This window comes from Oncorhynchus masou, chromosome 30 (assembly GCF_036934945.1).
Source record: "Oncorhynchus masou masou isolate Uvic2021 chromosome 30, UVic_Omas_1.1, whole genome shotgun sequence".
Taxonomy (NCBI): domain Eukaryota; kingdom Metazoa; phylum Chordata; class Actinopteri; order Salmoniformes; family Salmonidae; genus Oncorhynchus; species Oncorhynchus masou.
Genome location: NC_088241.1, coordinates 25,621,854 through 25,649,636, shown reverse-complemented (window position 1 = coordinate 25,649,636; position 27,783 = coordinate 25,621,854). Strand labels below are relative to the sequence as shown.

General features: G+C 44.7%; 1 protein-coding gene across 2 annotated transcripts; it reads right to left on the bottom strand.

Annotated features, from left to right (window-relative positions):
* Positions 1-40: 40 nt before the first annotated feature.
* Positions 41-25,996, bottom strand: LOC135522427 (sodium/potassium-transporting ATPase subunit alpha-3-like). Of its 2 annotated transcripts, none has more exons than XM_064948659.1 (22): positions 25,744-25,996; positions 25,517-25,610; positions 12,741-12,860; positions 12,227-12,286; positions 11,545-11,748; positions 11,074-11,187; positions 10,754-10,888; positions 10,527-10,644; positions 9,720-9,988; positions 8,641-8,839; positions 6,210-6,454; positions 5,859-6,051; positions 5,213-5,525; positions 4,777-4,927; positions 4,112-4,280; positions 3,589-3,743; positions 3,245-3,368; positions 2,755-2,900; positions 2,370-2,500; positions 2,065-2,166; positions 1,687-1,778; positions 41-1,532 (listed from the first exon to the last, which is right to left on the bottom strand). In XM_064948659.1, the coding sequence occupies exons 2-22, from the start codon at positions 25,520-25,522 to the stop codon at positions 1,504-1,506; spliced, it is 3,075 nt and encodes a 1,024-aa protein (XP_064804731.1). In that variant the 5' UTR covers positions 25,523-25,610; positions 25,744-25,996; the 3' UTR covers positions 41-1,503. The 2 variants fall into 2 exon arrangements, with proteins under 2 accessions (XP_064804731.1, XP_064804732.1); XM_064948660.1 differs by having other exon boundaries at positions 12,741-12,821.
* Between the last annotated feature and the right edge of the window lie 1,787 nt (positions 25,997-27,783).

Sequence of the window (27,783 nt, the reverse complement as noted above, 5' to 3'; positions counted from 1 at the left end):
GAGTCGAAGGCAGGGAGAGACAAAGACACACAGACAGTGCTAGGTTGTATTAAATGTTCTAGATGTTTTATTGGTGTTGGTTTCATATTCTTTCACACACATGTTCTACGACTGTTTTTTTGACTTCCTCTGTGGTCTCAACCCCCTACAGCCCTCTGAGTAAGACCCAGCCTGAAATGGTTGTTCCTCTGCTGGTCTCCAATGCAGACCTTCACACGGAACTCAATACCTGGACTGTGTCACCTAGACTGGACCGGACTCCAGGAACATGGACTCATCATCTCACACCAAATAATCACGCCACATTGCTCCGGCACGTCAGAAGTGGTAGCAGGAATATGGACGCCATAGTTTCTGTCTCGCATGTTTTAATAATAAAACACAACCTTGTCGCTGTTGTTTTTTGTGGGGGGTTTTTTGTTACATTTTTGCATCGGCTTTCTGAAAACCCGGCGAAAAAAAGATTGGAAACCATACAAAGAAAGGAAACAGAGTGATCTTTCCTCTTTTCCCATAACACGCTCAACAATGTCGCCGATGTTCTTTTTCATTGAATGTATATCTTGAGATGTTTTATTTTCAACATATCATTTTTATTTCTTTAAATCGGTATAGAATTATATAGTTTTCCTAGAACACACAGAAAGATTGAGTTGTATTTTCCAACTGGGTTGTGTACTGTAGTATTTAACAAGGACAATGGTTCACACAGTGCACACAAACGTAGACAAACAGGGAGTAGAGGGGAGAGGAGGGTGTGAGAGACAGAAAGGGGGACCGGGGACGCCATGGCGGGGTGTGCTTTGTTATGCCTAAATGAGGGAAAGCAGCTCTCACACACTCCCCTCCCTTTATATAAATAAAAAAACAAGTAAAACCATTGAACCCCCACCCCATATTATAAAAAAAAACAACAATACTGTTGAAGAAAAAGGTAAATGGTCGGAGTGAGAAAGACATCCGCTCTTCCTCCTGGAGAAAGGAGAGGGCGAGAGGGGACGGCTCGATTGGTGTCAGCTGTGGGATCTCGCTCGTGATCTGTATGTCTGTGTGTGACCGGAGGACAAGCAAAGGGTCGCAGGAGGAGGGAGAGAGGGAGGAACAGAGGTATAGAGATAGAGGGGGAGGGAAGGGAGGAAGGAGTGGTATGGCCCTTTTTTTGCCGAGCGTCGACACTCCCTTTAAGATCATAGCTCATTCAAATCTACATACACAATATGCAGCTGCCGTTTGGTAGATATATTGGTTTATGTACACAGCAGTGAGAGAACACATGCAAAGAGTATCATAGGAGATGGAGAGGGGGGGGGGGTTGATGTAGAAAGTCGTAAAGGTGCTTTGCTGTTTTTAATCTTTGGGGCAGTTGTGATGAAAATTGCTTTGAAGCGGTCGTTGTCTTTTACGGGGTGGGGCATCTGAAGACGTGTCTTGCCAGGGATGGAATGAAGGGGGGGAGAAACAAATGGAAAATGTAGGGGTATGAGTAAAGACGGTTTCCATCGCTCAATAGTATGTCTCCCTTTCCACCCAACCTGTAGGAGGAGCGGGGAGGGGAAGAGAAAGAGAGGCGTCAGAGAGTTTTCATGTTTTTGTGTCAGTTAAAGATTGGCGTGAAGTTACAAATGCAAATCTCATGTTAGGATTTGGGCCTAAATGTTATACGTAGAGAAAGAGACAGCCATTTACCTCCTGGGTTCCTACGGATGAGCAGTTTTCGGATCTCATCATACACAAAAATGAGGACACTGTAGGGGACCGCACAGAACCACCAGCTGGGCCTGGAGGAAGGAAGGAAGGAGAGAGAGAAAGAGAGAGAGAGAGCAGACGTTAAGAAACACACAACATGGCAGATAGGAGTTCAATAAAAGGACCCGACAAGTTGTCAGTGGAGGTGTGTGTACAGTATGTGTGTATGTGTATCTGTTTGGTTTGTGAAGGTATACGTCTATGTCTACCTGTTCGTGTAGATGTATGTCTATCGGTTTGTGTAGAAGTATGTCTACAGTATGTCTATTTGTATGTGTAGATGTATTTCTGTATATTTCTAGGGTTTACTCTACTCACTTTAGGGGGAACATCCTGAGTGCCACATCCATGCCTGGGGTGTAGGATAGGAAGGCAGCCAGAGCTGTCTCCTCAAACAGGCCAAATATCAGGATCTTGTTCCTAAGAGGAGAGTAGTGCAGAGGAGAGACATGAGAATGAGAATACATATAAGAGGGTGAGAGAGACTAATAGACATAGAGACCAAGCATACTGTATATTAACAAACGGACGGACAGACAGACAGACACAGAAACAAGACAGACAGACAGACAGGCAGACAGAGAGGGAAAGAGAGACAGAAACAGACAGGCAGACAGACTTACTTCATGCCCTGCTGGAAGACAGAGTTACGCCTGGTCTTGCAGACAATGACATCAGCCCACTGTACCACCACGATACTGACGAAGAAGGCTGTGTGACACGTGAACTCCACGATCTTCCTCTGTTCATATGTCTACACACAGAGAGGAGAAAGGGAGTGAGACACAGTATTTGAATCACAGAATGAAATAGAACAATAGAATGGACATTGGCATCCCGGCGATGTGACTAAAAGGACAGCCATCTTGGTCAGGGAATATTTATTTATAGAATCTGATCAAATATGGTGAAATAGTGTAAACAATGAATTTGCAGATATACTTGTAATATACTGTATTGCTATGTTTTGAATACTTATTTTGCCCCGGAATTGTAGCCTGTACCTACCCATTGCTGGCCATAGCTGTCTTCCAGGTCATTGCAAGCGCGGTCGTCCCAGTTGAGCCTGATACCCACAAGAATTGAGGGTAGGAAGCCATTCTCAGCCAAGATGACAAAGTAGGAGAAGAAGCCTCCCAGAGCCTGGATCATACCTTCACACACAGACATAGACACAACGCGTTAACGCCTGTTCACTCTGGAAATGATGTTACCGGATCCCACAAGGAGAAGCCATTGACTTGTCATATAGACTCGTGAACTATAATCCACTAGCCATAGATTTAGGATCTATAAGCATCAAAGCACTCATCAGTCTGTCAGATTCTACCACAGGGTGGTCGAAGACTAATCAATCATACTGTCCACAGAGTATTACTCAAGGACCTTATGGGGAAGTATTGACCATCGGTCTGGCTGTGGGTTATGATAACATGTCCAGCTACATATGTACTGTCTTTATGGCCCCAACCAGGTAGAGGAGCTAATGGGGACCCACCGATTTGTCCGTAGGCGATGCTGATGAGCCTCTCGTTCACCAGCTTGTCTCTGGTGGGGTTCCTGGGCTGACGCTTCATGATGTCACTCTCGGCTGCCTCATAGGCCAGGGAGATGGCGGGCACCTGGGGGAGGGGGGGTCACAGGTCACAGATGTGAGTTTGTATGAGAAACAAATATTTTGAATGATTGCTCCACTGTGAGATAGGGCATATCAAGTTTATGTGTGACATTTTTGTCAACGATGCACATTTTTGAATTTTCGGAGTGTGTGTGGGTGCCATGTGTGTGTGTGTGTGTGTGTGGGTGCCGCATGTGTGTGTTATGTGTGTGTGTGTGCCTTACCATGTCAGTTCCCAGGTCGATACAGAGGATGGTGATGGTTCCCAGTGGTAGGGGGATGTTGACGATGATGAAGAGGAGGAAGGGTGTGATCTCAGGGATGTTACTGGTCAGGGTGTAGGCAATGGACTTCTTCAGGTTATCAAAGATCAGACGACCTGCAGGGAGATAGGAGGACACACACAGAGGTCACACACTGAACTCTGACCTCTAACCTATGTAGAATTGAGCAAAAGGTCACTTAAGGTTGGATCAGGGTCTGCCCTATTCATAAAGTGTCTCAGAGTAAGAGGGCTGATTGAGGATCAGGCCCCTCTTGTCCATGTGATCTTATTCACTCGGATCTAAAAAGTCCAAACTGATTTGCGATCAGCACTTACTCTGAGATGCTTTGAAAATACAGGCTCATATTACCCGTCCCTCCTCTCTTCTCCTTTTCTGGCCTCTTTTACCTTTTGTCCACTTCTCCCTCTCACATGCCCTTCTACTCTTTCCATCATTTCTCCTCTCTCTCCCTATTTCTCACCCTCTTCCACTCCGGTGACGATGGAGGCAAAGTTGTCGTCCAGCAGGATCATGTCAGCGGCCTGCTTGGATACGTCAGAGCCGGAGATTCCCATGGCAACGCCGATGTCAGCCTTCTTCAGGGCAGGAGAGTCATTTACACCGTCACCTGTCACAGCCACAATGGCACCCTGGGAGGGACAGAAGAGTTAGCTTGTGTCCCAAATAGCACCCTATTCCCTTTATAGTGCACTTTAGTAGTGCTTTTGACCATGGCCCATAGAAAGTCACTATTGTACCAAAACTAGGGGGGAAGTGATGGGGTCAATTCCCTGTTCAATTCAATCAATTCATTTTCAAATGCATGAATAGAATGTCAACAATCTCTCTGAACTGAAAATGGAATGAACCCCAACCCTGTTTCCAGACTTATATTAGTGTAGTATTAGTGTAGTTGTGGAAAGCACGTTCACTTTTATTGATCGGGTGATGGATTCAGGTGGTGTGTGTCTTTCTGTTTGTGTGTGTGTGTGTGTGTGTGTGTGTGTGTGTGTGTGTGTGTGTGTGTGTGTGTGTGTGTGTGTGTGTGTGTGTGTGTGTGTGTGTGTGTGTGTGTGTGTGTGTGTGTGTGTGTGTGTGTGTGTGTGTGTGTGTGTGTGTGTGCGTGCGTGCGTGTGTGTGTCTCACCAGTCGCTGGCAGCCCTCTACGATGATGAGTTTCTGCTGGGGGGAGGTCCTGGCAAACACAATCTCAGTGTGGTTTCTAAGGATGTCGTCCATCTGATCCTGAGACAATTCCTTCAGGTCTGTACCATGGATCACACAAGCCTTGGCATCCCTGGAGACACACACACATTAGAATAGCTAGCTTGGATCCACAGAGGCAGGGCGAAAGTGACATGAGGTTGAAAATGAACAAGAGCAATGAATTAGCCTCACCGTCATTGTGAAATGATGTACTGTGTGTGTGTGTGTGTGTGTGTGTGTGTGTGTGTGTGTGTGTGTGTGTGTGTGTGTGTGTGTGTGTGTGTGTGTGTGTGTGTGTGTGTGTGTGTGTGTGTATGGGTGCGTGTGCGTGTGTGTGTGGGTGCGTGTGCATGTGTGTGTGTCTCATGTTTCTCACCTTGGGTTGACCTGGCTGACAGGGATATTGAGGCGAGAGGCGATGTCCTCCACTGTCTCGTTGCCCTCTGAGATGATGCCCACGCCTTTAGCAATGGCCTTGGCAGTGATTGGATGATCACCTGTCACCATGATGACTTTGATGCCAGCTGAACGGCATTTGCCCACAGCGTCGGGCACAGCGGCACGGGGAGGGTCAATCATGGACATGAGGCCCACGAAGCACAGGCCCTCTGTGGTGAAGTTAACGTCATCACAGTCGAAGGCAAAGCCCTTGGGGTACTGGTCCTCTGGCATTAGCAGGTGGCAGAAACCTGGGGAATGACAGGAGGTGCTAGCTTTATTTACCTGTTCTACTCATTCTCTACTAAATCAGTCAATCCTTCAGCTCTCACTTCTATTCATCATTGGATACGGTACATTTGACTCATTCTCCATGAACCAACATCCTGACCTTCCCCCTTCCCTCCTCCTCCTGCCTCTTCCTCTCTCTCTCCCCCTCCCTCTAACAACCCTCCCCACTCCTCTTATTCATTTTGGAAGGCCCATTTCTTTCTCTTCCTTCTTCACATCCTTTCCCTCCACATCCACTACCTCTCTCACACCCCCCCCCCACCACCACATCTTTCTCACTCTCCCTGTCTCACCGAGTACTCTCTCTCCCAGTCCTCCAAGCTCCATGTAGGCGTTCTGGAAGGATTCCTTCATCTCCTCGTCCATGGGCTGCTCCTTGCCCTGGATGATGATGGTGGTGCAGCGGTCCAGGATCCTCTCTGGGGCTCCCTTCATCACCAGCAGGTAGCGGTTGTCATTGGGATCCTCTGTCTCGTGAACTGAGAGCTGTGGGGTTGGTTGAGCATGGTAGGGGAGAGAGAGAGAAAAAGGTGGGAAGAAGGGGGAGAGGTGAGATCGGACACGGTCACGGTGTTAGAAACCAATCCATTTGAGTGTTGTGTTGTGTTTGTGCGTGTGCATATGTACACATGTGTGTTACGTACCTGGTACTTGTTGGTGGAGTTGAATGGGATCTCGGCCACCTTCTTGTTCTTCTCCCTTATTTGTTTGACAGAGCCACAGGACAGCTCGATACACTTGAGCAGGGCAGACTCGGAGGCATCACCAGCGGTGTCCCTCTTCAGAATGGGCAGTTGGTCCTGGCCGGCTTTGAACACGGCGCGGTTGCAGAGAGCTGCGACGCGAGCCAAGGCAGCCCATGAGGCTGAGGTCTTGTCGAAGGAGGCACCTGGAGAGAGAGGTGGCCGATTAGAGATGATACATCAATTCCTAGCCTGTAATTAAACTGTACTTGTCTGTATAACTACCATGTGAATACATAGGTTAATGAACTACTTAAAATCAAGAGGGATTCCTATACTTAAAATTGTCTCTAACGTGACTGTGATCCAAACTTTAACCCTAACACCAACATCCAGCCCAAACTCCAGCTCTAACACTAACTCCAACCAAAACACTAAATCTAATACCAACTCTAACATGAACTCTAACATTAACTCTAAAATTAACTTTAAAACTAACTCCAACCAAAACACTAAATCTAATACTAACTCTAACATGAACTCTAACATGAACTCTAAAACTAACTCCCAACAAAACACAAACTCTAATGCTAACTCTAACATTAACTCTAACATTAACTCTAACACTAACTCTAACACTAACTCTAAAACTAACTCTAACATTAACTCCAACTCTAGCATTAACTCTAACACTAACTCGAACACTAACTCGAACACTAACTCTAACACTAACTCGAACATTAACTCTAACATTAACTCGAACACTAACTCGAACACTAACTCTAACACTAACTCTAACATTAACTTTAAAACTAACTCCAACCAAAAAGCAAACTATAATGCTAACACTAACTCTAATATTAACTCTATATATTAACTCTATATTAACATTCACTCTAACTCTAACATTAACTCTAACATTAACTCTAACACTAACTCTGACACTAACTCTGACACTAACTCTGACTCTAACTCTAACACTAACTCTAACATTAACTTTAAAACTAACTCCAACCAAAATGCAAACTCTAATGCTAACTCTAACACTAACACTAACTCTAACACTAACTCTAACATTAACTCGAACACTAACTCGAACACTAACTTTAAGACTAACACTAACTCTAACATTAACTCCAACATTAACTCCAACATTAACTCTAACACTAACTCTAACACTAACTCTAACATTAACTTTAAAACTAACTCCAACCAAAAAGCAAACTCTAATGCTAACACTAACTCTAATATTAACCCTATATATTAACTCTATATTAACATTCACTCTAACACTAACATTAACTCTAACATTAACTCTAACACTAACTCTAACACTAACATTAACTCTAAAACTAACTCTAACACTAACTCTAACATTAACTCTAACTCTAACTCTAACTCTAGCATTAACTCTAACACTAACTAACATTAACTCTAAAACTAACTCTAACACTAACGCTAACACTAACTCTAACACTAACACTAACTCTTACATTAACTCTAACATGAACTCTGACACTAACTCTGACACTAACTCTGACACTAACTCTAACATTAACTTTAAAACTAACTCCAACCAAAATGCAAACTCTAATGCTAACTCTAACACTAACACTAACTCTAACTCTAACATTAACTCAAACACTAACTCGAACACTAACTTTAAGACTAACACTAACTCTAACATTAACTCCAACATTAACTCTAACACTAACTCTAACATTAACTTTAAAACTAACTCCAACCAAAAAGCAAACTCTAATGCTAACACTAACTCTAATATTAACTCTATATATTAACTCTATATTAACATTTACTCTAACTCTAACATTAACTCTAACATTTACTCTAACTCTAACACTAACTCTAACATTAACTCTAACATGAACTCTGACACTAACTCTGACACTAACTCTGACTCTAACTCTCACACTAACTCTAACATTAACTTTAAAACTAACTCCAACCAAAATGCAAGCTCTAATGCTAACTCTAACACTAACACTAACTCTAACACTAACTCTAACATTAACTCTAACATTAACTCTAACTCTAGCATTAACTCTAACACTAACTAACATTAACTCTAAAACTAACTCTAACACTAACTCTAACACTAACTCTTACATTAACTCTTACATTAACTCTAACATTAACTCCAACCCAAACTCTAAATGCTAGCGCACATCACACTGAATGTGGATCTAGCATTCGCCAGCCAATCTTTCAGTGCGCCAACATTTTTCACCCTTGGTTCTACTTGTAAAATAATTTCACAAATTACGTTCAGAGGTGCTAAGTACTCTTGGCCAGAAAACGCTATTGGTGTGTCTGGGCCCTAACATTATATCTAACACTAACTCCAACCCTAACCCTCCTGATCTCCTCTTACCAGACTGGTCCTCTGTGGTGTCAGCCTCGTGGATCTGGTTGTCGAACCACATGTGGGCCACAGTCATCCTGTTCTGGGTCAGTGTGCCAGTCTTGTCGGAGCAGATGGTGGAGGTGGAGCCTAGGGTCTCCACAGCTTCCAGATTCTTGACCAGGCAGTTCTTCTTAGCCATACGCTTGGCAGTCAGAGTCAGACACACCTACAGCACAGAGACAGGGGAAAGACAGGGGTTATTTTTTTTAATTTTACCTTGATTTAACCAGGCAAGTCAGTTAAGAACATATTCTTATTTTCAATGACGGCCTGGGAACAATGGGTTAACTGCCTGTTCAGGGGCAGAACGACAGATTTGTACCTTGTCAGTTCGGGGGTTTGAACTCGCAACCTTCCGGTTACTAGTCCAACACTCTAACCACTAGGCTACCCTGCCGCCCCGGAGCCAGAATGAAGGAGCGTACTGGTACGAACAAACTCGAAAGGGTACCTATTCTGGAGAAAATTAGTGTGCTTGCTTCAGCTGTCTAGTTGGTCTAGAGATCTATAATGTATTTCTGCAGAGCTATCATTGGTCTGGATCTAGTCTCAATCAATGTCTTATTAAATTAATTGTGTAGTTCGCTGTCGCGTTGGTCTAAATCTACAGTCTAGTTGATCTAGAATGAATCTCATTTACAGTATGCAAATGTGACATTTCAGTCCTTTATTTTTTATATATTTGCAAAAAAATCTAAAAACCTGCTTTTGCTTTGTCATTGTGGGTTATTGTGTGTAGTTTGATGAGGGGAAAAAGGTAAAGGGGTCTGAATACTTTCTGAATGCACCGTGTATAATACATGATATTTAGCAGATGCTTTTATCCAAAGCGACTTACAGCCATGAGCGCATAGATGTTACGTACGGCTGTCCCTGGGAGTCAAACCCACTATCTTTGCGTTGCAAGCGCCGTGCTCTACCAACTAAACTGAGGAGGACCACTAGAATCTGAAGTCTAGAGGTCAGGTATGAGGTTCAGTCGAGTTTCAGAGAGAAACTGCCATAGAGGGGAAGGGTCAGATGGAGAGGGGACCATGGTCACTCACAGTGACAGTAGCCAGTAAGCCCTCAGGGACATTGGCCACAATGATGCCGATGAGGAAGATGACGGCCTCCAGCCAGGTGTATCCCAGGCAGACGGCCAGGATGAAGAAGGTGATGCCCAGGAACACGGCCACGCCTGTGATCAGGTGGATGAAGTGCTCAATTTCCTTGGCGATGGGGGTCTTGCCCGACTCCAGACCAGAGGTGAGAGTGGCAATACGGCCCATGACGGTACGGTCGCCGGTACACACCACGATGCCACGCGCCGTACCTGGGAGAGAGAGAGAGAGAGAGAGAGAGAGAGAGAGAGAGAGAGAGAGAGAGAGAGAGAGAGAGAGAGAGAGAGAGAGAGAGAGAGAGAGAGAGAGAGAGAGAGAGAGAGAGAGAGAGAGAGAGAGAGAGAGAGAGAGAGAGAGAGAGAGAGAGAGAGAGAGAGAGAGAGAGAGAGAGAGAGAGAGAGAGAGAGAGAGAGAGAGAGAGAATATTAATTCAGGAAAATAGAGGTTGAAATGAGAGAAGGGAAATAAGGCGGGAACTCTTGTACGCTTATGTGGGTAACTTCTGTGTCAACACCAGCTCTATGGTATAATATTACGTTTGAATCAGCTTAGCTGAACCAGTCATAAGCTTAGCAAGCCTTAGTGCTGCTGGGGTGCAGCATCCAATACTGCAGTAGGACCCTGTTGACTGAAGTTGATAGGCTGAGTCTGACACGCAGGAATAGAGAAAAGAGGATAGGAGAATTGTCAGGGACAGAACAGCTGATGTGTCTGTCTGTTTGTCTGTGAGTTCGCCGTTTCTATGGTTACCTTCAACGCAGTTGGTAGAGAAGAAAGCGACATTGCGGGTCTCCAGGGGGTTGTCATGGGTACAGTCAGGTGACCTGCTCTGGGGTTCTGATTCGCCAGTCAGGGAGGAGTTATCCACCTATAGGAGAAGGACAAAACCCAGAAGGACAAAAAATGTTATGTAAAATGTGTAGCTGTTGAGTGTGTAATATATGAACTATGTATGTGTGTGTGTGTGTGATTGGTACCTTGCAGCCGTGAGCAGAGACGACTCTGAGGTCGGCGGGGATCCTGTCTCCTCCCTTCACCTCCACCAGGTCTCCTGCCACCACCTCCTCAGCGTTGATTGTCATCTTCTCGCCCTCACGGATCACCAGCGCTTGCTACAGGGAGAACACAGAGGGAGGGTTAGATAGTCCATACATGCATTCATTTATTCACACACACGTCACTGGGGGAATTAGACTGCCATTGTGTGACTTTGTAGCATAGGGTCTACATTTCACACACACACACACACACACACACACACGCACGCACCCACACATACACACACACACGTATTCACCTGGGGCACCATGTTCTTGAAGGACTCCATGATTTTGGAGCTCTTGGCCTCCTGGAAGTAGGAGAAGCATCCGGTGACCACGACGACAACAGAGAGCACGATACCCAGATACAACTGAGGAGAGAGAGAGAGACAGGAAATCCCATTGTTACACTGTGTACACTGCAGGTCAATGCATTGCAGGAGTATTTTGCTTCAAACTGAACACAGACCACCGCGGTAATAGTCACTAGACTAGATGATCATGCAAAAATTGAAAAAAGTGCCATGACCAAGTAGATTAGCCATTTGGGTGTATATTAGAATTAAGGCTAGGGACTGGCGCTGCTGGCAGTGTGTGTGAGGTTTGGTCAACTTAGGTGTTTGTGATTCAGCTGTGTGTGGCTCAAACTGTCCCTTATTCTGTGGCTGTGTTACGTTTAGTGTTTGGGTGCATGCGTGTGTGCGTGGGTGTGCTTGTGTGTGACTCACGTTGTCTCCTGCCGGCTCGTCCTCGGTGGCGGCCTGGATGGCGTAGGCCAGGAAACAAAGGATGGCGCCGGTCCACAGCAGGATGGAGAAGCCACCGAATAGCTGGCGACAGAACTTGATCCACTCGGGGGTGGTCGGGGGAGGGGTGAGGCAATTGGGACCGTCCCTGATCAGAAACTCAGCCGCCTTGGCGTTGGTCAGACCCTGGGTGGGGAGAGAGTGGGGTGGGTTAAACCTAGAACTGAATGTGTTGAAATTAGGGGTGACGCCATAAAAATCCTATTAAATCTAATATGTAATTATAAGCCTGCAGGTCGAATGCTTTGTGACTACGTATAAGCACGTCTTTACAATATTATAATGAGGCTTAAAACGTGTTGTGTATTTTACGTAGAACGTTTTCAACTGACTCAAAAAAGGCTGTAACTTAATAAGGATCATTATACGATTAGAATTGAGACGTTATAAGGGGGCTTGAGATGTCTCAGAATGCATTCAAACGTTGCTCAAACTGATCCCCTCAAATACACCGACCGTGTGGCATGAGTGAATGTAAAATACCACCATCTAGTGGCCTAGTAGCAGCTCTGTTAGTGACGCAGCAGGACTCGGTGATGACTCTAGTATCTCTGTGGTACTACATAGATAGACCTCTATGGTACAGTGCAGGAGGAGGACTCACCTGGACAATGTCGGTGTTGAACTTCCTGCAACACTCCTCTATGGACATCTTGTGTTCCGTCTGAAAGGTAGAGAGGGAGGGGGGGAAGAGAGAGAGAGAGAGAGAGAGAGAGAGAGACAGATAAAGAGGGAGAGAGAGAGAGCATAGGGAGGAAGAGAGAGAGAGAGAGAGAGAGAGAGAGAGAGAGGAGAAGAGAGAGAGCGAGAGAGAGAGTGTGTGTAGGTGTATTTGTGTGGGAGAGAGACACAGAGAAAAATTGAGAATATGCCACAAATATCACAACAATGAATTTAAAACAAACTAGGAGAATTTGGTTTAAAGTTTTTCTCCAAACTATTTAGAGTTTGTGCGTTCCAGTTACACATTGACTCCTGGGGGGTACCCTGAAATGGTTAGATATTCATACTCTAACTTATGGAGAGGCATATGTTAGTATTTCAATAATAGTTATGGGGGTGCCCAGCACACCCCTTGTGCAGGGCAGAGTGTGCGCCACTGTGTGCCAGTCACTTACAATCGGTACTTCTTTCTTGAGTTCATCCATGTCCTTCCCCTTCTTGTTCTTCTTGCTGGGAGAAGATTTGCCATCTTTATCCTGCGTGGTAGCAACGCGGTAACTGTCCGACCGCCCATACTGGGCGGGGGGGGACAGTAAGAGAGGGGGGAAGGGATTAGGGGGGGGGATACTTTCATTATTATTTAAATAGAAACATGATTAAAGCACCAGACACAACAGACGGGGAGAGGGACTTCATTATTTTTTCTCTGATACCCATTTGATCTTCACAGAGATCACAGACAGAAGGATCAAACAACCACCTGGCTTTACTGCAGTGTCTGTCTCCTCTTGGAACCCGCTCTCACAGTTTGTATCCACTGGCCACCTGCTTCATTTGTCATTTATGTGAACTGTCACCAGACTACTGTATGTTCTCCACACACACACACACTAGCTGGTGGGGCACAGAGGCCCTGAAAGAGAAACAGAGTGCATTATCTCATTCCTCACAACCCCTCTAATTATTTATTTGATTTAACTAGGCAAATTATTATTTACAATGACGGTCTACACCGGCCAAACCCGGGTGACGCTGGGCCAATTGTATGCCGCTCTATGGGACTCCCAATCACAGCCGGTTGTGATACAGCCTGGAATCGAACCAGAGTGTCTGTGGTTACGCCTCTAGCACTGAAATGCAGTGCCTTAGACCGCTGCACCACTCGGGAGCCCCTAGATTAGATTCATATCAATTCAGTTAGATTGGATACATCAATGTGACTGTGATGTGTTGAATATGAAACAGTTTTGCGGACACACACGCACACACACACACACACACACACACGTCTCTCTTCTAGGGAGCTCAAAGTGTTGCATTAGCTCAATTTCCGATTTACACTAACTGATGCTCAAATCAAATCAATACAGAAGCCCCTGACCAGAGTCCCTCGGTTGACAGAATGAGAGAGAGAGATAGACAAAATGGCTTCCAGGAGGGTTCTATGGGTCCTAGTGGAAAAGCCGCTCATTGACACAGCCAACTCATCAAGGAAACTGACCTTGCTGCAGGATCAATACAATCAGTGATGTAATAAAAGACCAGAAGGGTGAAAGGACCACAGAGTCCAAACGGTGGGAGGGAAGCCCCCTGGTGGCTAATGTCAACATTTCATGCTCAGTCTACAGCTCATTTTTTCTTTAACTAGGAAACTCAGTTTCCAGGAAACTAGGACACTCAGAACAAATTCTTATTTACAATGACAGCCTATGGACGACACTGGGCCAATTGTGCACTACCCTATGGGACTCCAAATCCCGACCGGATGTGACGCAGCCTGGATTCAAACCAGGGACCGCAGTGTCGCCTCTTGCACTGAGGTCAAGTGCCTTAGACCCCTGCGACACTTGCCACTCGCCACATACTGCTTTGGTTCGACTGGGTTTCAACTGTGTTACTGCTTGATTGGAACAAAAGCCTGCACCTACACTGGCCCCCTTTGGATATGATGGCCCCCACCCTGTTAATTTATTCTGAATAATAAAGGGTAAATACACATTCAAGTCAAGTTTTTATTTTTGCTCCGGTCCATCACAAACCAAATAAATGGCCTATTTTCCAAGCTAAAAACATTACCGAGGCTCCCACACCCTGATAAATACACATTACCTAGGCTCCCACGCCCTGATAAACACATATTACCTAGGCTCCCACGCCCTGATAAACACACATTACCTAGGCTCCCACACCCTGATAAACACACATTACCTAGGCTCCCACACCCTGATAAACACACATTACCTAGGCTCCCACACCCTGATAAACACACATTACCTAGGCTCCCACACCCTGATAAACACACATTACCTAGGCTCCCACACCCTGATAAACACACATTACCTAGGCTCCCACACCCTGATAAACACACATTACCTAAGCTCCCACACCCTGATAAACACACATTACCTAGGCTCCCACACCCTGATAAAACACACATTACCTAGGCTCCCAGGCTCCCACACCCTGATAAACACACATTACCTAGGCTCCCACACCCTGATAAACACACATTACCTAGGCTCCCACACCCTGATAACATTACCTAGGCTCCCACACCTGATAAACACACATTACCTAGGCTCCCACACCCTGATAAACACACATTACCTAGGCTCCCACACCCTGATAAACACACATTACCTAGGCTCCCACACCCTGATAAACACACATTACCTAGGCTCCCACACCCTGATAAACACACTTGACTGACTAAGTACAACGCCATGAATGGGTGAGGAAACTTGCCACTGAAAGTCCCAGTGCTTAATGCGAGTTGAGTTGAGAAATTTCGGTCTTGAATCTTCCACTTGTAAAAGAGACCAGTCTTAAGCGGTTCATTGTGGTCCGAAAGGTTTGAGGAGGATTTATAGTGAGCACTGCAGCTCTCCACTCTGCCCCTGATTTACAGAAGTAATACTGGAAGACACGAGAGTCTCCCTTGAACACAAACTAACCCTGAAAAGATTGGTTCAAACATTCGACCAAACACAACAACATACAATATGACTACAAAATGTACAAAATCAGCCTTCCCACGTGCGCATGTGGATGTCATTATCCGAGAATGTGAGTGAACTCTTGCTGCAACAAGACCAGACAGGCCTCGCGAGCCGAATGCAGAACAAAGGAGAGACCGATAGAAAACTACTGCTACTCAAACCCTTTGAGATTGGCCTGCCCGTGTGTGTGTGTGTGTGTGTGAGTGTGTGTGCGTGCGTGTGTACTTCAATACAACATGCAAATGAAATACTCTGGTTGGCATCAATATAAGCATCTTCTGAGAAACAGTGTAGGGGTAGATGTTATAGATAAGCTAACAGGTCTGCGTTATTCACACACAGGTGTGGAGTTTCTAGCTAGGCAGGCTTTTTCGATGGCTAACACTGAGTGGGCCATAGAAACACATTTACAGTACATTGTTAGGTCCGACAGCACACCTGCTCATCACACACACACTTATACAATTTAGTGCTAATACAAACACTGGAAGAGCGCAGACGGGTGAAACAGGCATTACAGGAGAGGGATGGACAGAGAGAGATTAATGAAAAAAAGAGAAAGGCCGTGAGGGGGGCAGATGGAAAGAGAGACAGCAATGGGAGGTGAGAGAGAGAAGAGCTCTTCTCTCACACCACTAATTAGATATTGACCACTATTCTTTGGCTGTTGACTCAGACTGTGTATATCAGTGAGTGACAGCGTGACTGGGATCCCACTCTTAACAGATTGTTCTATAACACTGTAAAACAAACAACCCCACCGGCAGGGTCGCGACCTTACAACCTGTGGACCCAGAGAGTGGGTGTTGGCCCCTTACCGTGCGTGTGTATGTGTGGTAGGGGTGTTAACGTGCATGCAGGCACGTGTGTGTGGGCTAATGCCACTCAAACTTTCCAGACACGCATGGGACAACCCAAGCTGCTCCTTTTGCCCACAAGATTTCTTCATTGTGGTGACGAGGTCACGACTATCGCCGAGGTTACAAGGCAAAACATTTAGAGAGCGTGGTTTTGTTCCTCATCGTTCAATGCAACATGGTATATGTCATCTATCTGTCCCTCTGTCTATCTGTCTGTCCGCTTGCATGTCTGTTTCTAAGCATTTGTAGTGGAGGTGAAATGTAAAGCAGAGACCGCAGGCTGAAATTACAACCACTAGCTCTCACACAGACAGACACAGACTGGAGGAACTGGTGTCGGTGACTTACAAACAGATAGACACCACAGTATAGAGCACCGCATCTCCTCCGCACATTGTCATCTTTTCAAGTAGAAGACAGACTGTCTGGAACAAGGAAGACAGGCACATTCACTTTGGAGCCGAAAGCTAAGGCTACTAGCGTGCTAATCTACCAGAGGAAAGTCAAACATCCTTGGGTGTGTACACCGTGTTTGAAAAAAAAAAAAAAAAAACGAGCCAGAGTTCATCGGGTTCTACTGATGTCATGCTGCTGTGGTTTGTCTGGTTCTAATGTTCTGTTCTGGTCACATTACCAGGGAGGTTGGCATGGTGACCGAGGCTTAGTGGTGGGCGGTGGCCTAGTTCTGTAGGATCCCCTGATCTGATCGCTCAGTAATAATTTATGTCTAGGTAACTGGACATTGTCGGAAATAGCCAACACGTACTGTATGTGTGTGTGTATCTTTATAAGAAAGAAAGAGATACTTCCTCATATGCGCAAGCTATAAGCCTGCCAACAGCTAGGCAGAGGTGAGTCATTGTCGAGGTGGCTACAGTCTGTCTGCGCAGCGAGAACACGCACTGCGGCAGACAGAGAGGGCGAGTGAGAGGGGGCGGTGGGGGGGGGGGGGCAGAAAATTATAGGAACAGAGAAGGGAAAGGGTATGAGAAGAGGGTGAGAAGGGAAGAATAGGAGACTAGGAGAGATATTAGAACAGACAATGGCCTATATGTAATGGTTTCTCTGTTATTAATCAGACTCATTCGTTCTGAAGTGAACACGGGGCATGTTTCATATGTTGAACCCTTCCACCCTTTCAGTGAACTCCAGTAGCCAATACCATCCCTCAGGAGCATGTCAGTGTGTCTGTCTAGGGCACACAGGCTTGGGCATGCCCAATAATGGTGATGGACCTGCGTGGGCATAAGGTGTGGCTTCCCAGCCTCTCCTACTGGTACGCACGAGAGGTGAGGGGTTTCACAAGAGGCGGGAAGAAGTTGCAACGTTTGGGTTTCCGTTTTAGGGAACCTACAAAGGGGAAATAGTAACTATTGCAGGAAAACAGTTTGTGTGAAAAGCTTGCATTGACTAAGATGTTAGATAGATGGCTCCATACTACACACATCCTGAAAGAAGTGACATAAACATCATTACCTTGACTGGTTCCCAAATGACACCCTATTCCCTATGTAGTGCAATACTTTAGACCCATACTTTTCCCAATGGAGTGCAGTACTTTTGATAGTGCACTATGTATGGAATAGGGTGCCATTGGAGGCGAATCCTCACGTACTGTGCCCTGTGTGTGGTGAATAACAACACTTTGTAAAATTGACAGTATCTATAACCATGGCTGTACAGCAACCTTCTCCCAATATAGTTTGATTATCTCTTGTAAGCCTATCAGGCCAGCCTGTGACACTACTAGTTGATAGGCTGCTGTGAAGGGATCCTAGCCACTGGGGAAGGTTTGGGGGCGGAGGATAGTGATGATGACAGTTAAATGTCGATTCCGTCCTGCTGTGCCTTCTGGCAAGCTTGCATGTGGGGGTGCGTCAGAGGAGGCTGGTGGGGGGAGCTTCAGGAGGACGGGCTCATTGTAATGGCTGGATGGGAATTAATGGAACGGAGTCAAACGTGTTTTTCATAGGTTTGATTTGTTTAACACCGTTCCATTCAATCCATTACAATAAGTCTGTCCTCCTATAGCTCCTACCACCAGTGTGTCTGTGCGTGTGTTGTTCGCATGTGCTTACGTGTGTGCTTGCCTGTTTGTGTGCGTGCCTGTGCTTATTTGCATCTTTGTCTATGCCAGTTTTCTTCAAAGTAGGGGTCGCGACCCTTAGTGCTGTAGCGGGGAAACTGTAGTGGGATCGCCAAAATTATTATTATTATTATTTTATTTTTTAACAATTGGAACAAACAATTAAGAGTACAGTTTATTATATGGGACAATATACAAATGTTCTTGAGAAAGATCATTTGAAAAATAAGATTGAATTGAGTGTGTCTACTTATTGGTTTTGATAAGAGATGAAAAGGCACTGTATTAAATGGGATTTGTTGATGTAAAATTGAAATTGACAGATTTTAAGGTTGTGTTATTAGAGTTGGGATGGGGTGGGGTCATAACAAATTCTTGGTGGAAAAAAATGTGATCCCTGCTGAAAGAGTTTGAATATGACTGCTCTCGGCCTTAGTGTGAACCGTATATAATTATGTGTGCACAACATTGGTGGGGATAAACTGCATTGTTGGTTAAGGGCTTGTAAGTAAGCATTTCACTGTAAGGTCTACACCTGTTGTATTCGGCGCACGTGACAAATACAATTGGATTTGATTTGATTGCATAGGGACATTTGGTTCCAACAGCCCTTGGGTATAGGGCTAGGTAGCCACAGTGGGCATGGCCTAGGGGTAGGTTGGGCTGGTCTGGGTAGGTGGCTGGGCCTGGAGGCTCATGCTAATAGGATTAGCTAGACTGATTGCTCTTGTCTTGATTAGCCTACTATATTGTACACCAAATACAGTAACTCTACCTAGCTAACTTCCAGTAGAGAGTTTCTTCTCCATATTAAAGAGTAACTAATGAAATGGGGAATCACTGCAAAAGACCTTCAGGAAAATCAAATCAAATGTTATTAGTCACATACACGTATTCAGCATATGTTATTGTGGGTGTAGAGAAATGGTTTAGTTCCTAGCTCCAACAGTGCAGCAGTATCTAACAATTCACAACAATACACACACATATAAAAGTAAAAGAATGGAATTAAGAAATATATAAATATTAGATGGAGTAATGTTGGAGTGACGTTGACTAGAATACAGTAGAATAGAATACAGTATATACATATGAGATGAGTAAAGCAGTATGTAAACATTATTTAAACATGATTAAAGTGCCTAATGTTAGATTATTAAAGTGGCCAGTGATTCCAAGTCTATGCATATAGGGCAGCAGCCTCTAAGGTGCATATCTAAAAATGGTCTCATATCAAGACACGTCTTGGTTGTAAAATATTTGGTGTTGCTTTTTGTCACAATGACAGTTAGTTTAATTTCTGGATTCTCAACTTCTTCTCAAATGGTGATTTTCTTAATTTAATAAATATATAAACTGTGGTGGAATACAACCCAATTGGACTGTAGTGAAGTAAATGTAAAGTTGTCAAAAATTTAAATATACTGAACAAAAATATAAACGCAACATGCAAAGTGTTGGTCCCATGTGTCATGAGCTGAAATAAAAGATCCCAGAAATTTTCCATTCGCACAAAAAGCTTATGTCTGTCAACTTTTGTGCACAAATTTGTTTACATCCCTGTTAGTGCGCATTTCTCCTTTGCCAAGATATTCCATCCACCTGACAGCTGTGACATATCAAGAAGCTGATTAAACGGCATGATCATTACACAGGTGCACCTTGTGACCACTCTAAAATGTGCAGTTTTGTCACACAACACAATGCCACAGATGTCTCAAGTTTTGAGGGAGTGTGCAATTGGTATGCTGACTGCAGGAATGTCCACCTGTTGCCAGGGAATGTAATGTTTATTTCTCTAGCATAAACCGTCTCAAATGTTGTTTTAGAAAATTTGGCAGTACCTCCAACCGGCCTCACAACCGCAGACAATGTGTAACCACGCCAGCCTAGGACCTTCACATCCGGCTTCTTCACCTGCGGGATCATCTGAGACCTGCCACCCGGACAGCTGATGAAACTGAAGAGTATCTGTCTATAATAAAGCCCTTTTGTAAGTAAAAACTCCTTCTGATTGGCTGGGCCTGGTCCAACCAATAATTTATTTATTTAACTTGACTGATTTCCTTATATGAACTGTAACTCATTAAAATAGTTGAAATCGTTGAAATTGTTGCATGTTGCATTTATATTTTTGTTCGGTATAGTAATGTACAGATACTCCAAAAAATGACTTAAGTAGTACTTTAAAGTATTTTTTCTTAAGTACTTTACACCACTGTAAATAAATAAAGTTATATTAAATTCTAATTGTTTTGATGTTCAGAGGTATGGAATTCCAGCCAGACCCTGAGGTCATGACCTCTTATAGCAGAAATGATACACTGTGTATCTATTTGCATGTGAACACACACACACACAACCACACCAAACATTCTGTATCCTAATTTAGCTCTCGTGGACAAATCATTTGTGTTCCCTTCCAAAAAAACAAACAAAACCAAAACAAAATCCCATCTTATGGCATTACCCCTCCTGTCCTACCCTCATCCCTTCATCCTTCCCCCATGGCCATCTGTCCTACCCTCATCCCGTCATCCTTCCCCCCATGGCCATCTGTCCAGCCCCTGATCTGTTCATCCTGGCAGGGAGCTGTGCTCCAGTTTAGAGTCTGCATGTGTCCTTGTCTCTTGTCTCGCCCATTGTGAGTGTATGTCAGAGTTTTCTTTTGGAAAATGTGACACAGGACATAGACTGTTGCCTATATGCACTTGAATGACGAATGGGAAGAGCGCTTCAATTACCAGTTGAGAAGTAAAAAATAGTAGTTATTTTTAATCGTGGCCATCGAAACTGTTTTTAACACGCAATTGCATTTAGAATTGTTATGCAATGATTGGGCTCATAAAAGCACGTTTCACTCCAGCAGCAACGAATGAGCTGTTTGAGAATCTGTAGCAGCAGCTCTCGCACTGTCTGACAGATAACGACTAACGAAAATACACCAATTTAATTCCACTAAATTATGCAAATGAACCTATAGACCAATAAGCATGACGGTATTGATGAATAGGCTAAAAAGCATTATCGGCCAAAAGTCGGCTATTACCGGCTAACGGAAACCCTGGTATATATGTGTGTGGATGTGAGTATGTGTGTGTGTGTGTGTGTGTGTGTGTGTGTGTGTGTGTGTGTGTGTGTGTGTGTGTGTGTGTGTGTGTGTGTGTGTGTGTGTGTGTGTGTGTGTGTGTGTGTGTGTGTGTGTGTGTGTGTGTGTGTGTGTGTGTGTGTGTGTGTGTGTGCTCCTCAGTGAGAATGGTGTTGTCTAGATTGGTATGGTAAATTCTCTCTGTCTTTCTCCTATGAGGGGTTTCCTGAGGACATTCTGTGTGAATGCAGATGATCTCGGTGACAGAGGACACATAGCAACTCCTGCTCTGTGTCCTGTCTGGTCTTATAAAGTCTTCTGGCCTCTGACGTACCGTGCTACCTGTGACACGGGTCTGGGAAAGGAAACGTAATTTGGGCAGAATGGAGATAAATAAACACATTTAAGCTTTTCTGTATATTTTCAACTGAGACCTATTCAATGTACGTAGTTGATAATGAAAGGGGGAAGAAAACATACGCACACACACACGCGCAAGTGCACACAACACACACTAACAAGCTGGGAGTACATTCTGAATTAGTAATGACTGTGTTGGCAGGGAACCCAACTCTCCTCTGTTTCTCACTCTCTGCAACCCCCCACTTAACATTTCCCGGGCATTGCAGCAACGTTAACCAACCAGGCTGCCCTATCTTACATTACAATCGATTAAATGTTTAATGTTATTTGACTAACTCATGACCTTAGTACGGAATCCAATCTGCTTTGAAGGGTAAGGGAGTCATCAAAACTCAAATAAAACCATAATGCAACATTTCCCAAAAAGTTCCCAAATACTTACATAATACCCTACCATATTACCCTACCCTTAAAGTAGGTCCTTCTAGCTAAGCTAGAAAACGGACATTCAAAACCATGTCCTTCCAAATGACTCTTTAAGGACAGAACCCTCATGAATATCCCACTAGTATATTGATTATGGACTATCAGTAGGATGCCCAGGACGGCTCGGTGGATGTACAGTGCACTGCACAAACCCTCCAGACTCAGCAGCAGGACACGAATGACTGCAGATGCAGTGAGGAGGGGAGTGAACTAGCACTCTGCACCAAACTCTGGGCTGGGCCACAGCTATATCTACACTATTAGAAAAAAAGGGGCTATCTAGAACCTAAAGGGGTTCCTTGGCTGTCCCCATAAGGATAATCTTTTAAAGAACCCTTTTTGGTTCCAGGTAGAACCCTTTTGGGTTCCATGTAGTACCCTTTCCGCAGAGGGTCCGACATGGAACTCAAAATGGTTCTACCTGAAAACAAAAAGGGATCTCCTATAGGGACTGTCGAAGAACCCTTTTTGGAACCTTTTTTTCTAAGAGTGTACCTTGTCCCATCATGACCAAACAAGCCTTGCCTAAATACCTACACCCTTACCCTTTCCTATACCCGTCCTGTACACACCTGGCCAGTCTAAGGAGATCGCCAAGCGTACAGCTCTCTCCCTCTGTGCCACTGCAATGATTTATCCCCACACCACCTACACCAATATGCCCTTCCTTTATGCTATATATCCCTTCCATTTCTTCCCTTCAATGAGAGAGGTGATGGGGGATATCAGGGGGAGCAACCCTATGCTCCTCAGTCCCTGTCCAGTGAACTCTCCCTGATATCCCCCATCACCTCTCTCTGCATCCCATCGGATGAATACCTATACCTCCCCCTGTCCTGTCATCCCATCTGCCTCCTGTCTCTGTGGTAACCAATCCCCTCTGCAAGCTGGGGAAACAGGAGCCATGGCCATGTGAGCTCAGGTCATTCTCCCGCAACAGGGTACAGCCCTCCCCCTCTCTCTCTGCACCTACAGATCAGTCACAACTGATCTTATCCCCCTCCCTTCTTCACCCTGCACCCACCCACCCTCCATCTCCTTTTCTCTCTTGCTCACGTCTGAAGGTGAAATGTCTGCAACCATCTTCACTTGCTCTCCTCTCCCATTTCTCTAACTCACTCCCTCTCTCTTTCTCCCCCCCCCCTCTCTCAGCATCATTAGGTTACCCCATCCCTGACTGCACCAGAGCAACTATACACACATCAGCAACCTCAATTGCTCACAACTGGTGTGTCAAATTAAATAGTGCCCCTGACACTAGGCCTCAGTGTTTGCTTGCTAAATCATCCCTTTCTGCGTAACTCGCCGAGTCTGCCAATCACAGCTTTTTAAAGGGAATTTCCACTCAACAGGCACCGCCCCCATTTTGACGCCGCAGCCCGGCGGCCTTGGGGATGGACAGTTGGCAGTGTCATGGCATAGCGCGTCAAGCGCCAGATCGACTTGGCAGAATGTTTTGTATGTTGTCAAAGAATCATAGGTGTGAGATGGGTTAAGGTAAAGGACATATTCCTTCCAATTATATGAAAACGCAATTATTATCAGAGGTCACACACATATTTTATTTGCGCCCCGGATGAGGACCCCCACCCCCTGTCTCATTCACACATAGATCAGACAGTGTAGCCTAACTTTGCCACGGAAGTGGTTCGTGCGTAAGCACTTTTTTCACTCCATCCCATTTGACGCAGTGCTACAGATGATTCTCGCATCCTCATGAATAGCCTATCACCAACGACTGCTTCATTTCTCGCCGCTCCACACCAGACTTCGACCGAGAGAAATGCCCCCAAGGCCCACCCAGGTCATAGATGGAGATAGCTGATATCATTCGTGCCTGCTCTGTCGGTGTCTCTTCAATAACGTTCGGTAACCGTGGGCGATCCAGCTTCATCAGCCACTGGGATTTTGTGGCATCGTGTCATCAAATTATTTCAACACCTAGAACCGAGTCGGGGATTACATTTTAAACTGTCATACAATCAAGATAAATGATGAGACAGAAATTGCGCAACAGTCCATAGCGATAGTCGCAGCATCACCTCAAAATGTTCCTACAGAACTATTCATAGTCAAATTATTATTGGCTTTACAAAACAGTGAAAATATTGGTGTTATTATGAACAATCCATATTTTTATTGAGACGTGATGTTTTTCAAAAATATCAGCCAGGGCCGGGCCGCATCCACCATTTGACGCAGTGAGGGATTCAGAACTTCGTGTTCACTTACAAATCCAGACCCAAATGTATCATCACCCAGCATTCACAGGGCATCTTTTTCAATCTATCGTGTGTTTTCACTGTCAACGATTATCGAGTCCCTATTGTCACAAATTAAAGGGGAAATAAGCTGGTGAAGCGCTTATTCCTGGTAACCGCATTATGACGCATGGGTAACGGAAGCTGCAGTGCGCTCAGGCATTGCATACCATACCGACATACGCAATCTCCTCAGTAGCCGGGTAGACTAGGGTAGGTTTTCCAGGTAACTACTTCTTCGTCAAATGCTGCGAAGAAGAAGTTACATGCGCCATCGAAGATTTAAAGCAGTAGACAATTGGGTCGCGGTGATGCGAGGATAATTTACATGGGCAATAGGGTGAATGGGGGTACTGTAATCACGCACCCATTCGAATACACAGCCACGTATTCTAAAGTCATCAAATACAGGCTCATAATAACGGATGTGAATAACAGAACATTGTGTCCCATTGAAATCCCTCAGTGACGTGCCAAGTGAAGCCGATACGCAGTGGTCTCTCTCGCTAACTCAATCTCTCTCTCTCCCCCTCTCTCTATCGCTCCCTCGCTCACGATAGCCGGCTGTCAGAATAAACCGATTACCATGGCAAGGTTATAGACAACGTGTCACGATATGCCTAATATAGCCTATAGTCTATATTAATGCATATGACAAACCCCTGAATTAGACAATTCAATCATATTGTTATCACTAACTTGTTCGTTCCATATCGTATGAGAAGCAAAAGAAACAGCAGCAAATGACAGTAAATGACATTAAATCATTCCATCAGCAGATTCTAACCAATTCATTGTCAAATTGTAACCTTACAATTGCAGTAGAAATTACAGAGAGCTGTTTTGTGCCTGCTCTAGCCTACTCGTCACATCAATTTGTCGCAGTCTATGAGACCGTAGACTATATAGCCTAAAAAAATCCGCATTGGAGTCAATGTCACTCAAATATTTCCAGAGGAGAAAAAAACATCACACTGCAGTATGGTGCCCTTCCCCGTCAGCATCTGGGGTTTTAAACAGTTTTCAAGGCATTTTATAACTTTCATGTATCATAAGGCAGTTATAAAGTTGGTAGACGCCGGGCTTACCCCCATGTTGGCGCAGTCAGGCTTCTCTCCTCAGGTGATGCAAAGCTTGAGAGGTGTCAGCCCCTCAGATGGAATTATATCAAAATGGTATTGCCTTTTAAAAACGTAAGACAGATTTGTATTCAGTTATTCAGGTAAAAACGAAAGGAAGCGACAAAGACGTCAGTCAAGCACATTTCTATAAAACAAATTGGGTTAAATTATTAAATAAACGGATTGTCTCTAACCTCCAAAAAAGGTTACAGTCTTTTCCCCCTCCACCTAAACGTCTTTCAAATGAAATGTTGCGGTCTCAAGCAGAGCATCACGCGAGGATGCGGGTACTTCTCTTGCTCTCTGATAGTTGCGGTAAAAGACCGGTGAAACTCAGAAGCCACACTGCTCCGGTTTTTTAGGATTTGATCTCCCTCCGCGGCTCTGTTGGCTGCCGCAGTACTCTCTTCTCTACACACTACCACTCCGCCTATGGAAGAAGCGCCAGTGGGTGTGAGCGATCGCAGCGCCCCATTGTAGCAAAGCTGGTAAACCATGGACCTGGTAAACCCGCCCAAGGACCACTTAATTGACCAATAGGAATTACGAGCAACTATTTGATGACAGGAAATCTAGCCAATCATCACAAGTACGTAACACTGGCCAATAGAAGACACAATCAGCCCCTCCTTCTTTACTGCAGAATTCCAAGGCCGTGAGCCATCAGCATCCTGAGCCCCTAGGCCCAAATTTTGTGTAAATGGACATACAAGGTGAGATACTATTGTCGTGGTTGTCTTGTATTCATGTAACTTATTTATGTTTTATAGATGGTTGGTATTGTGTGCTGTATTGCATGTGATTTTCACCCCTGTCTTTCTGGCCGTGTTGGTCACTGTGCACTTCAATGCCTCCACTAGGTCTGCAATTACATAGCAGAGGATTGAGAGAATAGGCTACACTGATAGAATATAATAGATCTAGGTCCAACAATTATGATTCTTATTGGACAGTAGACTAGAATATCAATCAATCAATCAATCAATCAAATGTATTTATAAAGCCCTTTTTACATCAGCAGATCTCACAAAGGGCTTATACAGAAACCTAGCCTGAAACCCCAAAGAGCAAGCAATGCTGATGTAGATGCACGGTGGCTAGGAAAAACACCCTAGAAAGGCAGGAAACAAGGAAGAAACCTATAGAGGAACCAGGCCAGTCCTCTTCTCGCTGTGCCGGGTAGCATAGAATAGAATAGATTACAGAATAATATTCCGATATCAGACAGTAAGCATGGACAGGCTATGACTGTTCTCACACCCATTGCACAGACAAGCAGATTCTCTCCATATGAGAGTGTATGTCTCACGCTTTAAGGAACATGGACATAGCCTATTCACCGTATGGCGCGTGTGCGAGACGACAGAGGGGGACGAGAAGAGTTCGACACAAACAACAGAGTTAACAACCGTCAAAATTAGAGTGAGAGATTATCAGTGGTGTCCAACTGCAACTGGGTTAAGCAAGCCATTATCTGCATGACTGTTGCAGATGTTGTATGTCTCCTTATCAGGCAGATTACACCCATGTATCTACCTCTTTTTTTTTGTTGGTGTAAAAAAGCATTCTCTCTCGCTCTCTCTCAGAGAAAGTGAGACAAACAGACAGCAGAGGTGTGGCACTATGTAGTATGCAGTATGAAGTTGATAGAACTGGAGAGAGAGTGAAAGAGAGAGGCCGTGGAAAAGGAGAGAGAGAGAGAGAGAGAGAGAGAGAGAGAGAGACAGAGAGCAACTGACACACAGAAAGAGACAGCTGGCCTACATGTAGAAGTAAGTGAGTTGCCATTTGCAGGTCACTCATTTCCCCGTGTGTTGTTTTACCCCTGAATGTATTAAGTGGAGAATGAATGCTGCAGTACACAGGCTGCACGCAGCCTCACAGCTGATTTGCAAGGGGAAGCACAGAGTCATGGTTCACCTTCCAAGGGAGATGCATAGCACTGCTGCCTCCACTGCCCCTCACAAGATGGCCGATAGGATGACTCGAGAGAAAAAAATAACCATACATAAGAAATAACGGTTGGACAAGGGTTAAATGAAGGTTATACGTCTTAACAAGGTTTTTTTTTTCAATTCATTCTCACTGATCTTTAGATAAGGGACACACTTGACATGACACAGGCCCTATGTCAGATGAACTACCAGTGAAATAACCTTTGTAGTTCTGCTGTTTCAGAATGCAATGTCCTGTATGTCTGTCACACCCTGACCATAGTTTGCTTTGTATGTTTC